Source organism: Pseudoliparis swirei, chromosome 21 (assembly GCF_029220125.1).
Source record: "Pseudoliparis swirei isolate HS2019 ecotype Mariana Trench chromosome 21, NWPU_hadal_v1, whole genome shotgun sequence".
Lineage (NCBI taxonomy): Eukaryota > Metazoa > Chordata > Actinopteri > Perciformes > Liparidae > Pseudoliparis > Pseudoliparis swirei.
This window is the reverse complement of record NC_079408.1, coordinates 1,075,524-1,090,523: the sequence shown is the minus strand read 5'-3', so window position 1 is coordinate 1,090,523 and position 15,000 is coordinate 1,075,524. Positions and strand designations below refer to the sequence as shown.

The 15,000-nt window shown below is 47.9% G+C and overlaps 2 protein-coding genes across 5 annotated transcripts in view; both read left to right on the top strand.

Moving 5' to 3' along the window:
* Window positions 1-2,778: 2,778 nt before the first annotated feature.
* ttc29 (tetratricopeptide repeat domain 29) lies at window positions 2,779-11,648 on the top strand. Of its 3 annotated transcripts, XM_056443408.1 has the most exons (10): window positions 2,779-2,866; window positions 3,120-3,179; window positions 3,864-4,027; window positions 8,771-8,947; window positions 9,008-9,226; window positions 9,665-9,750; window positions 9,992-10,071; window positions 10,285-10,408; window positions 11,194-11,283; window positions 11,473-11,648. In XM_056443408.1, exons 1-10 carry the CDS (start codon window positions 2,820-2,822, stop codon window positions 11,632-11,634), a joined length of 1,209 nt encoding a protein of 402 aa, XP_056299383.1. In that variant the 5' UTR covers window positions 2,779-2,819; the 3' UTR covers window positions 11,635-11,648. The 3 variants fall into 3 exon arrangements, with proteins under 3 accessions (XP_056299383.1, XP_056299382.1, XP_056299384.1); XM_056443407.1 differs by having other exon boundaries at window positions 8,771-9,226; XM_056443409.1 differs by lacking the exon at window positions 11,473-11,648 and having other exon boundaries at window positions 8,771-9,226; window positions 11,164-11,279.
* Window positions 11,649-12,197: 549 nt separating this feature from the next.
* slc10a7 (solute carrier family 10 member 7) overlaps window positions 12,198-15,000 on the top strand; it is a 7,206-nt gene continuing 4,403 nt past the window's right edge. The window contains exons 1-7 of one of the 2 annotated variants that reach the window (XM_056443423.1): window positions 12,198-12,394; window positions 12,951-13,033; window positions 13,121-13,257; window positions 14,180-14,294; window positions 14,392-14,427; window positions 14,568-14,772; window positions 14,847-14,898. In XM_056443423.1, coding sequence (XP_056299398.1) covers window positions 12,295-12,394; window positions 12,951-13,033; window positions 13,121-13,257; window positions 14,180-14,294; window positions 14,392-14,427; window positions 14,568-14,772; window positions 14,847-14,898 — 728 coding nt within the window. In that variant the 5' untranslated portion in view covers window positions 12,198-12,294. Of the gene's footprint in view, window positions 12,395-12,950; window positions 13,034-13,120; window positions 13,258-14,179; window positions 14,295-14,391; window positions 14,428-14,522; window positions 14,773-14,846; window positions 14,899-15,000 lie in introns of both variants that reach the window. The other variant, XM_056443422.1, reaches the window with a different exon arrangement.

The window sequence follows — 15,000 nt, the reverse complement described above, 5'->3', positions numbered from 1 at the left end:
AGACACACACACACACACACACATAGACACACACACACACATAGACACACACACACACACACACACACATAGACACACATAGACACACATAGACACACACACACACACATAGACACACACACACACATAGACACACACACACACACACACACACATAGACACACACACACATAGACACACACACATAGACACACAGACACACACATAGACACACACACATAGACACATGCACACACACAGACACACACAGATACACACACATAGACACACACACACATAGACACACACACACATAGACACACACACACACATAGACACACACACACATAGACACACACACACACATAGACACACACACATAGACACACACACACACACACACACATAGACACACACACACACACACACACACACACATAGACACACACACATAGACACACACACACACATAGACACACACACATAGACACACACACATAGACACACACATAGACACACACACACACACACACACACACACATAGACACACACACATAGACACACACACAGACACACACACATAGACACACACATATAGACACATAGACACACACATACACATAGACACACACACAGTCATAGACACACACACAGTCATAGACACACACATAGACACACACATAGATACACACATACACACACACATAGACACACACACAAAGACACACACACACATAGACACACACATATAGACACATAGACACACACATACACATAGACACACACACAGTCATAGACACACACACAGTCATAGACACACACATATAGACACATAGACACACACATAGACACACACATACACACACACATAGACACACACACAAAGACACATAGACAATAGCCCCAGATGTTGAAACGTATAGTCAGTGTGTGTGTGAGTGTGTGTGTGTCTATGTGTGTGTATCTATGTGTGTGAGTGTGTGTGTGTGTCTATGTGTGTGTGTGTGTGTGTCTATGTGTGTGTGTGTGTGTGTGTGTGTGTGTGTGTGTGTGTGTGTGTGTGTGTGTGTGTGTGTCTGTGTGTGTGTGTGTGTGTGTGTGTGTGTGTGTGTGTGTGTGTGTGTATGTGTGTGTGTGTGTGTGTGTGTGTGTGTGTGTGTGTGTGTGTGTGTCTGTGTGTGTGTGTGTGTGTGTGTGTGTGTGTGTGTGTGTGTGTGTGTGTGTGTGTGTGTGTGTGTGTGTGTGTGTGTGTGTGTGTGTGTGTGTGTGTGTGTGTGTGTCAATGTGTGTGTGTGTGTGTGTGTGTGTGTGTGTCTGTCTGTGTGTGTGTGTGTGTGTCTGTGTGTGTGTGTGTGTGTGTATGTGTGTGTGTGTGTGTGTCAATGTGTGTGTGTGTGTCTACGTGTGTGTGTGTGTGTGTGTGTGTGTGTGTCTGTGTGTGTGTGTGTGTGTCTGTGTGTGTCTGTGTCAGTCCCTTCTCTTCGTCTCCTTTCATGAGCCGTGAGGCTGTGACGTCACGGACGTGTTTCATTTGTTTAACGTGTGTTTTCCAGAAACACGCTTCATGTTTTATCACCAAAATCAAAGTCAAAAAAGTGTAAAGGGAAGAACTTCCGGTCCCGACCGCGGGGATCAGACGGAGGCTCGCGCGTTCGGGAAGAAGCTTTTCATTTGAAGAACGCGGGCGTCTCCATGGCGACCGGCTCGTTATCTCCTCGCAGCCAATGAGAGCGACCCGACAGCCAATGAGACGCCGAGAAGCTTCACGAGGACTCTGCGGCGCTTTGATGTGAGATGTGAACACTGACCACGGAACAACACGCACGCGCCTCCAGGCTTCAACCTCCCCGCGTGCACCAGTTGTGGCTCTTTTGTCACTTTATAAAGTTATAATGTAAGCGTTTAGTTCATAAAGGACAACATAGACACACGGTGGTGCTTTTGAAGACTGTAGTTAATTTGTAAATGTGATTTTTTTTCTTCACACAAAACCGGGAAAAAACATAATTAATGAATGAGTGAATGTATAATTGGGCGTTTGACATGTAAAACGTGTCACAGCTCCATGAAATGATGTTAACAACGAAGTGAATGATGGCTGTGTGAGTTCTGATGTTCAGGGTTCAGACTCAAACTAACGCTGAGTGATTGTGAAGAAGATTTCTCATAATTCTCCCTATTTTTTATAATAATAATGGAGGAAATAATCAGCAGATTAATCTACAATAAATAATAATTAGTTGCTATTTCAAAAGTAGCTCCAGCACAATACAACCATACAATCCTGCTTTTACATGAACATATAGTTTGAATACTTTAACTATATTTTACTGATTATTATATTATATATTTTTATATTTTTATATATATATATTTATATTTAGTTATATATTTTCATATATTTATCGTTATATATTTTTATATATATTTATTTATATGTACATATATATTATTTGTTTTAATCTATATATATATTTATATATTTATCTATAGTATTTATATCCTGTGGTATTAGTTCTGTGCACGGACGCAGTCACGTGGGGTAAAGCAGCCTCTGGTTGCCCCTGTCCGCGTTGCCATGGTCACACCGGAAGTTGTTCAGCAGCGGCGACGGAGTAAACTTAGAAGATCAGAGTAAGTTAATATATAAATGTACACACACATATATATCTGTATATATCAGTGTGTGTGCGCGCGTGTGCTCCAGCCGCTCGCGCGCTCCGTTGAGTCACACCAGGTGTGTAAACTTCAGTTTCACGCGTTAGTTCGAGGGAATCCAGCCGTTAGGATGCGCATGCGCAGTTAACAGCAACAGGAAGTCGTGTGTGTGTTCAGCAGGATGAAGACTGGGCCGGATCAGAGGATGTCCAAGCCGGAGGTCTCGCGGTGAGTCCACGGTTACGGTTTGTTGTTGGTTGGTTGTTTGTTGTTGATTGTTTGTTGTTTGGTTGTTGTTGGTTGTTTGTCATGTTCTCCTGTTAGAGGAAGAGGACTCTCTCGTGGCTCACCATTTATTTATTTGTGCCGTATTGCATTGTGGGACATTAACAAGTTCGTACCCCTGCTGATGATCTCCTCCTCCTCCTTCTCCTCTTTCTCCTCTTCCTCCTCCTCCTCTTCCTCTCTTCCGTGTCTCCAGGTTCAGAAACAGTCTAAAGCAGAACATCTGTGTAGAGATGCTTCAAGACAGCTATTACAGGTACGTCTCTCTATATGTATTTATATATATATACATCTATATATATATAAATATACACACACATTTAAATATAAATATATGTATATATATATATTAATATATAAATATGAATGTATATACATATACACGTTTAAATATAAATATATGTATATATATATGAATATATATATATACATATATATACACATTTAAATATAAATATATGTATATATTTATATTAATATATATATATGAATGTATATACATATACACGTTTAAATATAAATATATGTATATGTATGTATATACATATACATGTTTAAAAATAAATATATGTATATATCTATGAATATATATACACGTTTAAATATAAATATATGTATATATTTCTTTTTCTATCTTTTTTATTAAAATGTATGCAAATATATATGTATTATGTATATATATATATATTGATATAAATGTAATATCAATATATATGATTTGAATGGTCACAGTGACATGTGTTTAGAGTTCATGTTTTCACTGTGGCCCTTATGAATAAAGTGTGTTGTTATAATCATAATAATAATATGAATATGATTATAATCATATTATTATGATGATTATAATCATATTATTATTATGATTATAATTTAATTCTAATAATTCTAGTGATCAAACCTGCTTCCGGGTTTCGACGTGATGTTGTCACGTGGTCCGCAGGTCGTTCTCGGAGCTCTTCTCTCTGCTGACGTCAGACCGGAACCGGAGGGCGGCGGCTGAACCGGGTTCTGACACGCTGCTCCTGACGCCCCTCGACCAGCAGGGGGCGACACTGGAGACCATGAGGCTGCACCTGAGGCAGGCCGAGGAGGCGGAGAACACCGGTATATATATATATATATATTTATTTATGTATTTATATTTATATATATATATATATAGAGAGAGAGATACATATATATATATTTATGTATTCATATTTATATATGTACAGGCGGAGAACACCTGTATATAGAGATATATATAGATATAAATATATGTGTATATATTTATATTTATATATATACAGGCAGAGAACACATGTATATATATATATATATACATGTGTATATATATGTAACAGTTTAGCTCCACGCCTTCCTTTTTGAAATAGTTGTTTTCATCCTGTCACACCATCTCGTCAATCCAACTCCCCTCACCTGCCTCTGATCACTCCCTCGTTAGTCCCTCATTCCCTTCACCTGGTCCTCACACCCTTCTCACCTGCAGCCCCTCCCCTCGTTAGTCCCTCATTCCCTTCACCTGGTCCTCACACCCTTCTCACCTGCAGCCCCTCCCCTCGTTAGTCCCTCATTCCCTTCACCTGGTCCTCACACCCTTCTCACCTGCAGCCCCTCCCCTCGTTAGTCCCTCATTCCCTTCACCTGGTCCTCACGCCCTTCTCACCTGCAGCCCCTCCCCTCGTTAGTCCCTCGTTCCCTTCACCTGGTCCTCACGCCCTTCTCACCTGCAGCCCCTCCCCTCGTTAGTCCCTCGTTCCCTTCACCTGGTCCTCACGCCCTTCTCACCTGCAGCCCCTCCCCTCGTTAGTCCCTCGTTCCCTTCACCTGGTCCTCACGCCCTTCTCACCTGCAGCCCCTCCCCTCGTTAGTCCATCATTCCCTTCACCTGGTCCTCACGCCCTTCTCACCTGCAGCCCCTCCCGTTAGTCCCTCATTCCCTTCACCTGGTCCTCACGCCCTTCTCACCTGCAGCCCCTCCTCTCATTAGTCCCTCATTCCCTTCACCTGGTCCTCACACCCTTCTCACCTGCAGCCCCTCCCGTTAGTCCCTCATTCCCTTCACCTGGTCCTCACGCCCTTCTCACCTGCAGCCCCTCCCGTTAGTCCCTCATTCCCTTCACCTGGTCCTCACGCCCTTCTCACCTGCAGCCCCTCCCCTCGTTAGTCCATCATTCCCTTCACCTGGTCCTCTGGTCCCTCATTCCCTTCACCTGGTCCTCATGCCCTTCTCACCTGCAGCCCCTCCCCTCGTTAGTCCCTCATTCCCTTCACCTGGTCCTCACACCATCTCACCTGCAGCCCCTCCCTCGTTAGTCCCTCATTCCCTTCACCTGGTCCTCACGCCCTTCTCACCTGCAGCCCCTTCCCTCGTTAGTCCCTCATTCCCTTCACCTGGTCCTCACGCCCTCTCACCTGCAGCCCCTCCCCTCGTTAGTCCCTCATTCCCTTCACCTGGTCCTCACGCCCTTCTCACCTGCAGCCCCTCCCCCTCGTTAGTCCCTCATTCCCTTCACCTGGTCCTCACGCCCTTCTCACCTGCAGCCCCTCCGCTCGTTAGTCCCTCATTCCCTTCACCTGGTCCTCACGCCCTTCTCACCTGCAGGCCCTCCCTCGTTAGTCCCTCATTCCCTTCACCTGGTCCTCACGCCCTTTTCACCTGCAGCCCCTCCTCTCGTTAGTCCCTCATTCCCTTCACCTGGTCCTCACGCCCTTCTCACCTGCAGACCCTACCGTCGTTAGTCCCTCATTCCCTTCACCTGGTCCTCACGCCCTTCTCACCTGCAGCTCCTCCACTCATTAGTCCCTCATTCCCTTCACCTGGTCCTCACGCCCTCTCACCTGCAGCCCCTCCCCTCGTTAGTCCCTCATTCCCTTCACCTGGTCCTCACGCCTTCTCACCTGCAGCCCCTCCCTCGTTAGTCCCTCATTCCCTTCACCTGGTCCTCACGCCCTTCTCACCTGCAGCCCCTCCCTCGTTAGTCCCTCATTCCCTTCACCTGGTCCTCACGCCTTCTCACCTGCAGCCCCTCCCCTCGTTAGTCCCTCATTCCCTTCACCTGGTCCTCACGCCCTTCTCACCTGCAGCCCCTCCCCTCGTTAGTCCCTCATTCCCTTCACCTGGTCCTCACGCCCTTCTCACCTGCAGCCCCTCCCCTCGTTAGTCCCTCATTCCCTTCACCTGGTCCTCACGCCCTTCTCACCTGCAGTCCCTCCCCTCGTTAGTCCCTCATTCCCTTCACCTGGTCCTCACGCCCTTCTCACCTGCAGCCCCTCCCCTCGTTAGTCCCTCATTCCCTTCACCTGGTCCTCACGCCCTTCTCACCTGCAGCCCCTCCCTCGTTAGTCCCTCATTCCCTTCACCTGGTCCTCACGCCCTTCTCACCTGCAGCCCCTCCCCTCATTAGTCCCTCATTCCCTTCACCTGGTCCTCACGCCCTTCTCACCTGCAGCCCCTCCCCTCGTTAGTCCCTCATTCCCTTCACCTGGTCCTCACGCCCTCTCACCTGCAGCCCCTCCCCTCGTTAGTCCCTCATTCCCTTCACCTGGTCCTCACGCCTTCTCACCTGCAGCCCCTCCCCTCGTTAGTCCCTCATTCCCTTCACCTGGTCCTCACGCCCTTCTCACCTGCAGCCCCTCCCCTCATTAGTCCCTCATTCCCTTCACCTGGTCCTCACGCCCTTCTCACCTGCAGCCCCTCCCTCGTTAGTCCCTCATTCCCTTCACCTGGTCCTCACGCCCTTCTCACCTGCAGCCCCTCCCCTCGTTAGTCCCTCATTCCCTTCACCTGGTCCTCACGCCCTTCTCACCTGCAGTCCCTCCCCTCGTTAGTCCCTCATTCCCTTCACCTGGTCCTCACGCCCAGTCCCTCCCCTCGTTAGTCCCTCATTCCCTTCACCTGGTCCTCACGCCCTCTCACCTGCAGCCCCTCCCCTCATTAGTCCCTCATTCCCTTCACCTGGTCTTCACGCCCTCTCACCTGCAGCCCCTCCCCTCGTTAGTCCCTCATTCCCTTCACCTGGTCCTCACGCCCTTCTCACCTGCAGCCCCTCCCCTCGTTAGTCCCTCATTCCCTTCACCTGGTCCTCACGCCCTTCTCACCTGCAGCCCCTCCCCTCGTTAGTCCCTCATTCCCTTCACCTGGTCCTCACGCCTTCTCACCTGCAGCCCCTCCCCTCGTTAGTCCCTCATTCCCTTCACCTGGTCCTCACACCCTTCTCACCTGCAGCCCCTCCCCTCGTTAGTCCCTCGTTCCCTTCACCTGGTCCTCACGCCCTTCTCACCTGCAACCCCTCCCCTCGTTAGTCCCTCGTTCCCTTCACCTGGTCCTCACGCCCTTCTCACCTGCAGCCCCTCCCCTCGTTAGTCCCTCGTTCCCTTCACCTGGTCCTCACTCCCTTCTCACCTGCAGCCCCTCCCCTCATTAGTCCCTCATTCCCTTCACCTGGTCCTCACGCCCTTCTCACCTGCAGCCCCTCCCCTCGTTAGTCTCTCACTACCTTCACCTGGTCCTCACGCCCTTCTCACCTGCAGCCCCTCCCCTCGTTAGTCTCTCACTACCTTCACCTGGTCCTCACGCCCTCTCACCTGCAGCCCCTCCCCTCATTAGTCTCTCACTACCTTCACCTGGTCCTCACGCCCTCTCACCTGCAGCCCCTCCCCTCGTTAGTCCCTCATTCCCTTCACCTGGTCCTCACGCCTTCTCACCTGCAGCCCCTCCCCTCGTTAGTCCCTCATTCCCGTCACCTGGTCCTCACGCCTTCTCACCTGCAGCCCCTCCCCTCATTAGTCCCTCATTCCCTTCACCTGGTCCTCACGCCTTCTCGCCTGCAGCCCCTCCCCTCGTTAGTCCCTCATTCCCTTCACCTGGTCCTCACGCCCTCTCACCTGCAGCCCCTCCCCTCATTAGTCCCTCATTCCCTTCACCTGGTCCTCACGCCCTCTCACCTGCAGCCCCTCCCCTCGTTAGTCCCTCATTCCCTTCACCTGGTCCTCACGCCTTCTCACCTGCAGCCCCTCCCCTCGTTAGTCCCTCATTCCCTTCACCTGGTCCTCACGCCCTTCTCACCTGCAGCCCCTCCCCTCGTTAGTCCCTCATTCCCTTCACCTGGTCCTCACGCCTTCTCACCTGCAGCCCCTCCCCTCGTTAGTCCCTCATTCCCTTCACCTGGTCCTCACGCCCTCTCACCTGCAGCCCCTCCCCTCGTTAGTCCCTCATTCCCTTCACCTGGTCCTCACGCCCTTCTCACATACAGCCCCTCCCCTCGTTAGTCCCTCATTCCCTTCACCTGGTCCTCACGCCCTCTCACCTGCAGCCCCTCCCCTCGTTAGTCCCTCATTCCCTTCACCTGGTCCTCACGCCTTCTCACCTGCAGCCCCTCCCCTCGTTAGTCCCTCATTCCCTTCACCTGGTCCTCACGCCCTTCTCACCTGCAGCCCCTCCCCTCGTTAGTCCCTCATTCCCTTCACCTGGTCCTCACGCCCTTCTCACCTGCAGCCCATCCCCTCATTAGTCCCTCACTATTTAGCTCCCTCACTTCCACTTGTCCTCTGCCAGATTGTCTTGTGTTTTCGTGTCAAGTTCTCCAGCGTTATTAGTATATATTCCTGACCTGCCTGTTCTGACCCTGCCTGCCTGCCCTGACCTCTGATTCTCTGCCCCGCCCCTTTTTGGACTTGTTTGCTTCTTCGACTGATCTCCCGGTTTTGACCCAGCCTGTTTCCAACCAAAGACAGTATTCTTTGTGACTCCTGTCTGAGTCGTGCTTTTGGGTCCACTCTAATATCGCCGTGACATTATACATATGTGTATATATATATATATGTGTATGTATGCCTGTGTTGCAGCCTGCTGGTCCGTGGTGTGTGAGCAGCGCCTCCTCCTCGGCCTCTTCTTCTCTTCTCGTGAGGAAGACTCTCTCGCCCTTCACTTCTTCACCAGCTGTGCTGAGACAGAAAGGGGAGGAGCCTCAGGCCACGCCTCCGAGGCCCTGGTCTGCATGGCGGAGATCTACTTGCAGAGAGGTAAACACACACACACACACACACACAGAGAGGTTCACCTGTGTGTGTGTGTGTGTGTAGGGGAGCTCCAGCGGGCCCGGCTCCTGGCTCAGTGCTGCCTCCTACAGGCCGATGAGGGCGGCTGGCTGGACTCGGGCCTCCGGCCTCTGGGGGTCCGGGTCCGGGGGACCCTGTGGAGGATCTGCAGCCGGATGGCCGACGCCCACCTGGAGGCCTCACACCTGGACCTGGACCGGGCCCTGGACCTGCTGCAGCAGGGCCACACAGCGGCAGCTGAGTGTAGGGAGTACTCACAGTACACACACAGGACACACAGTACACAGAGTACACAAAGGAGGAAGTACAATACTAGGAGTAGAGCGTGGTGCACCGTTTAGAAGTAGTGAGTACACACCGATACGCAAACACAGTATAAAGTACCTTCATACGTGTTTGAGATGTAGAATACTTTTTTAAGTACTTTGAAATTAAAGTATACTTCAATAAAAACATGAAGTACTTCAATAAGACATGAAGTACTTCAATGAGACATGAAGTACTTCAATAAAACATGAAGTATTTCAATAAGACATGAAGTACTTCAATAAGACATGAAGTACTTCAATAAAAACATGAAGTACTTCAATAAGACATGAAGTACTTCAATAAGACATGAAGTACTTCAATAAGACATGAAGTACTTCAATAAAAACATGAAGTACTTCCTGTCGTGTTCAGCTGGAGACAAACAGCTGGAGTCAGAGGCGTGTCACCAATTGGGCCTGACCAATCAGAGAGCAGGACGCCACTGCACGGCCCAACAGGTGAGAGTGTGTGTGTGTGTGTGCGTGTGTGTGTGTGTGTGTGTGTGTGTGTGTGTGTGCGTGTTAAAAGACCAGATCCAACAATGAGTCCGTCTCTGAATACGGTCTGACTTCCTGTCTGATGGGCTGATCAATTACATCTGTAAAACACAAACCTGTGTGTGTGTGTGTGTGTGTGTGTGTGTGTGTGTGTGTGTGTGTGTGTGTGTGTCTGTGTCTGTGTCTGTGTGTGTGTGTGCAGTTCTTCAAGTCCTGCATCCAGATCTACAGCACGCTGCAGGATGCAGACGGATTGGGAAAAACCTACAAGGCTTTGGCAAGGTACACAAACAGACACACACACACACACAGACTATACATTTCTACATACTGTACATGAATCTGGGGCGAACATTTATTGTGTGTGTGTGTGTGTGTGTGTGTGTGTGTGTGTGTGTGTGTGTGTGTGTGTGTGTGTGTGTGTGTGTGTGTGTGTGTGTGTGTGTGTGTGTGTGTGTGTGTGTGTGTGTGTGTGTGTGTGTGTGTGTGTGTCAGTGAGGGAGACACACATGACAGACTCCAGTGTCTGGAGAAGATGGCCGACCTCTACCTCAGCAGTGGGCAGCAGAGCGGCCTGACAGACGCCCTGCTGCGTGTGGGGAGCATCTACTTCAAGAGGGTACACACACACACACACACACACACACACACACACACACACACACACACACACACACACACACACACACACACACACACACACACACACACACACACACACACACACACACACACACACACACACACACACACACACACACTCACTCTCACACACACACGTATTACGTTTGGTACCTTCTCTCTCTCTCTTTGTCTCTCTCTCTCTCCCCCTCCCTCTCTCTCTCTCTCCCCCCTCTCTCTTTGTCCCTCTCTCTCTTTGTCTCTCTCTCTCTCTCTTTGTCTCTCTCCCCCCTCTCTCTCTCTCTCCCCTCTCTCTCCCCCTCCCTCTCTCTCTCTCTTTGTCTCTCTCTCTCTCTCTCCCTCTCTCTCTCTCTTTGTCACTCTCTGTCTCTCTTTGTCTCTCTCTCTCCCTCTCTCTCTCTCCCCCCTCTCTCTCTGTCTCTCTCTCTCCCACCCCCTCTCTCTCTCTTTGTCTCTCTCTCTCTCCCCCCTCTCTCTCTGTCTCTCTCTCTCTCTTTGTCTCTCTCTCTCTCCCCTCTCTCTCTCTCTCTTTGTCTCTCTCTCTCCCCCCTCTCTCTTTGTCCCTCTCTCTCTCTCTCTTTGTCTCTCTCCCCCTCTCTCTCTCTCCCCCCTCTCTCTCTCTTTGTCTCTCTCCCCTCTCTCTCTGTCTCTCTCTCTCTCCCCCTCTCTCTGTCTCTCTCTCTCTCTCCCCCCCCTCTCTCTGTCTCTCTCTCTCCCCCCTCTCTCTCTTAGTCTCTCTCTCTCCCCTCTCTCTCTCTCTAGGGTCAGTACATGAGAGCGAGTGAATATTTCCTTCAGAGTTTTGAACTTTCCTCTGAACTTGGAGACTTGTCTCTGCTGCAGAAAGCTCAGGTAAAGTTACACTATACATAATATATATATATATATATATTAGATTATATTTATTATTTAATATATATATATTATAAATATCTATTAAATAATTTAATATATTATATATTTATAAATATATTTATTATATTTTAGATATTTATATTTTATATATATATTTCCCTTTCATGTTGGAACGCGTCCCGTCAGGTGTGGTTGGGGTGCGCTCGTGCCCGCGCTCTGATCCGCGGCCACAGCGCCGACGTGGGGGGGTCCTCGGGCGCCGCCCTGCAACGCCTGCTGACCCGGAAGGAGAGCCGGGGACTCGGTCCAGAGACGCTTCCACTTCCGGGTTCCAACGCTGACGAATAAACAAACACAACTGATATGTGGGATTCTTTCTCAAACTCGTAAACGCAGCACGACAATTAGATTAGATTATTCTAGTTTAAAAAAAACACTATCTGTAATATATATATTTTTAAACTGCTCTATACATTTTATTACTTTGTTTAGTTATATTATTTGACTATTATAAATATGTATTTGTCTCACTGTCACATGATAAACTGATGAATTATAGTGAAAATCAAAACTAATAAGCTTTTTTGTAATAAAATACATTATTTATATGCATTATTAATTCAATTTAGACCGTGTTAAAATGTATTCATGAATTTTTCTTAATATGGTCAATAAGTTATTGGTAATTATCTCATTTTACCAAACTGTGTTTATGAAGTCAAAGTTGTTACATTATATTTAGTTTAAATACATAGCAATATTTCATTTTAAATATAGAATTTAGTTTTTCATTTCATTTCTTCTAATACTTACTTTTCTCTATTTAACCTAATCTATTATATTCTTGTGGTAATGTGAGCTGCGCTTCTACTTCCGTCTTTACGGTGTCACGTGTGCGGAAGCAGTTCCGGTTGTTCCGCTCCGGGTTTCGTGAAGCTCCGGAGGAAGACGCGCTCGGAGCTGCTCCTCAGGCCGCCTGGAGCGACGTGCTAGCCGGGAGAGAGCAGCATGGGCCTCCTGGCCCGGGCCCGGAAGGAGTGGTTCATCATCGGCATCGTGCTGGTCATCCTGGCCGCCAAGCTGGAGCCCCGCTTCGGCGTCAGAGGCGGTGAGTGGCCGGGGGGTCGGACCCCCTCAGTCTCACCTTAAGAGCTTTACAGCGACAGGCACGAGTCCCTGAACGCAACGCCGTGGGACCGGTGCGCGCGCAGCATGTCACGGTTTAATGAAGCGCTGTCACTGTGTGGCTCCGGGACGTCCCGGGACGACTAGACCCCCCTCGACGACGCGGCTCCCCGTGCGCATGCGTCGGCCGGAGGAAAGATGCACATTAGTTATATAACTTTATATATTTATATTGTGTCGTTTCCTAAATGGAGTTTGGCTCTTTAGTACAACGTTAGACTCTCCTCACAGCTGTGCGCATGCGCCCCCCCCCCCTCACCTGGCGCTAGTGACACGTTGCATTCAGGCTAATGTCAACAAATCACCCAGCGCTCCCGCGCGTGCGCGTGCACCATCTAATTTTCACAAATTAATAAAACATTTTAATTCTTAAAAGAAAAATATTTTTTGAATTCCTAAAAAATATATATATTTTTTTAAATGTCAATAAAAAAGGAAAAATACTTTTGTATTAAATATTTTATTTTGTTTCCTCTCAGGGCCGTTGAAGCCGGAGGTCACCGTCGCCTACGTCGCCGTCTCGCTCATCTTCTTCAACAGCGGCCTGTCCCTGAAAACAGAGGTGGGAGACCCCGTTAAACTTTATTTAAAGACGCGTTGAGCGCCTGACCGACGCCGCCTCCTCCTCCTCCTCCTCCTCCTCCTGCAGGAGCTGACCAGCGCGCTGCTCCACGTCCGCCTCCACCTCTTCGTTCAGTCCTTCACACTCGTCTTCTTCCCGCTGGCCATCTGGCTGCTGCTCAAAGTGCTGGCGCTCACCACCATCGACCAATGGCTGCTCAGAGGGTAGGGTGCGTGTGCGTGTGCGTGTGCGTGTGCGTGTCTCTGGTGTGTATGAAAGCCTTCCATTATTCAGACTGCACCTGAAAGCAGAGTTATGTGCGAACACAAAGATCCTCATTCAGGTTATAGACCATTTAGTTTGTGGACTGCATCGTGGTTTTTTGTCGTCGCCATCCCAAAATGAGTTTTTTCCTTTTAATTTTCTTTTATTATTTTCCTTTTTTATTTATATATATATATATACTTTTTTAAAATGTTTTTTTTAGGAATTAAAGAAAAAAAATGTAAATTATTTATTTTTTATTTTTACATTAAAAAAAATTCTATATAGATATAATTTCATTTAAAAAGTAAATAAATATATATATTTAAAAAATGTAGAGACACTTATATATAATTTTTTAAAATCTAAAATAAAATGATATATACATATACATATACAAATAAAATTCAGGGACAGGCCGCTACGTAGGCTTCAACGGCCTGAAAGAGAAAATAAAATGCAATATTTATTACAAACGTTTTTTTCATTTTTTTATTGAAACTTTATTTAAATTTGTTTTAAATATACATTTTCTTAGGAATAAAAAAAAAAAATTACAATTAATTAAAGTAATTAATTAAAATTAATATTTTTTGATTTTACATTAAAAAAAATATATAAACAAATTCTACACATATATGTAATTTATAAAAATCTAAAATAAAAATATATATACATATTTAAAAAATGTGCCCGTCGCCTTCTTGGTTTCGTCTTCATCAACATCTATAACTGGATTAATCCGGAGCTGAAAGGACCCTGACCTCTGACCTCTTGAAGGCGGTAGAAGAAAGATAAATATTCTCAATGGCACAAATGATGGTTCTTCACCTTCCTCCTCTTCCTCCTCCCCCTCCTCTTCCTCCCGAGGCCGTGATGCAGCCTCCAGACGGTGAGCTGCATGCCCCCCCCGGTGTCTTCGGCGGTTATTCTCACCAAGGCCGTCGGCGGCAACGAGGCGGCGGCCATCTTCAACTCGGCGTTTGGAAGCTTCCTGGTAAGAAATGATGATTATTAAAGAATATAAATAATAATACACACATTTAAATAATAATGCGTACATATGAAGAGTAAAACTCGTAATGTGTGTGCAGGGCATCGTGGTGACGCCGCTGCTGCTGCTGCTGTTCGTAAGTCCCTCCCCTTTTCCCAGACGCTAACGTTAGCCTCTCCGCTAACGCCGGTCCCTACTGAGCATGTGCGGCTGCGTCTCGTCCTCCTCCAGCTGGGCTCGTCGTCCTCCGTCCCCTTCTCCTCCATCTTCTCTCAGCTCTTCGTGACCGTGGTAGTGCCGCTGGTCCTGGGTCAGGCGTGCCGCGGTTTCCTCCGGGAGCGCCTGGAGCGCCGGAAGCTTCCGTTCGGCGCCGTCAGCAGCGGCGTGCTCCTCATGATCATCTACACCACCTTCTGTGACACCTTCAGCCACCCCGACGCCGAGCTGGAGCCCGGCAGCCTGCTGCTGCTGGTGCTCATCAGTCAGTAGAGTGTGTGTGTGTGTTCATTGAATATTTAAACATTAGACATATTAAAATGTATTTCTTTGTTTCAGTTTTCTTCATCCAGCTCAGCTTCATGATGCTCACCTTCGCCTTTTCTACCAGGTGAGTCTCCTCCTCTTCCTCTTGGGATCCATCCTATACATACATATATGTATATGTATATATATATATATATGTATGTATATACATATACGTATATGTATA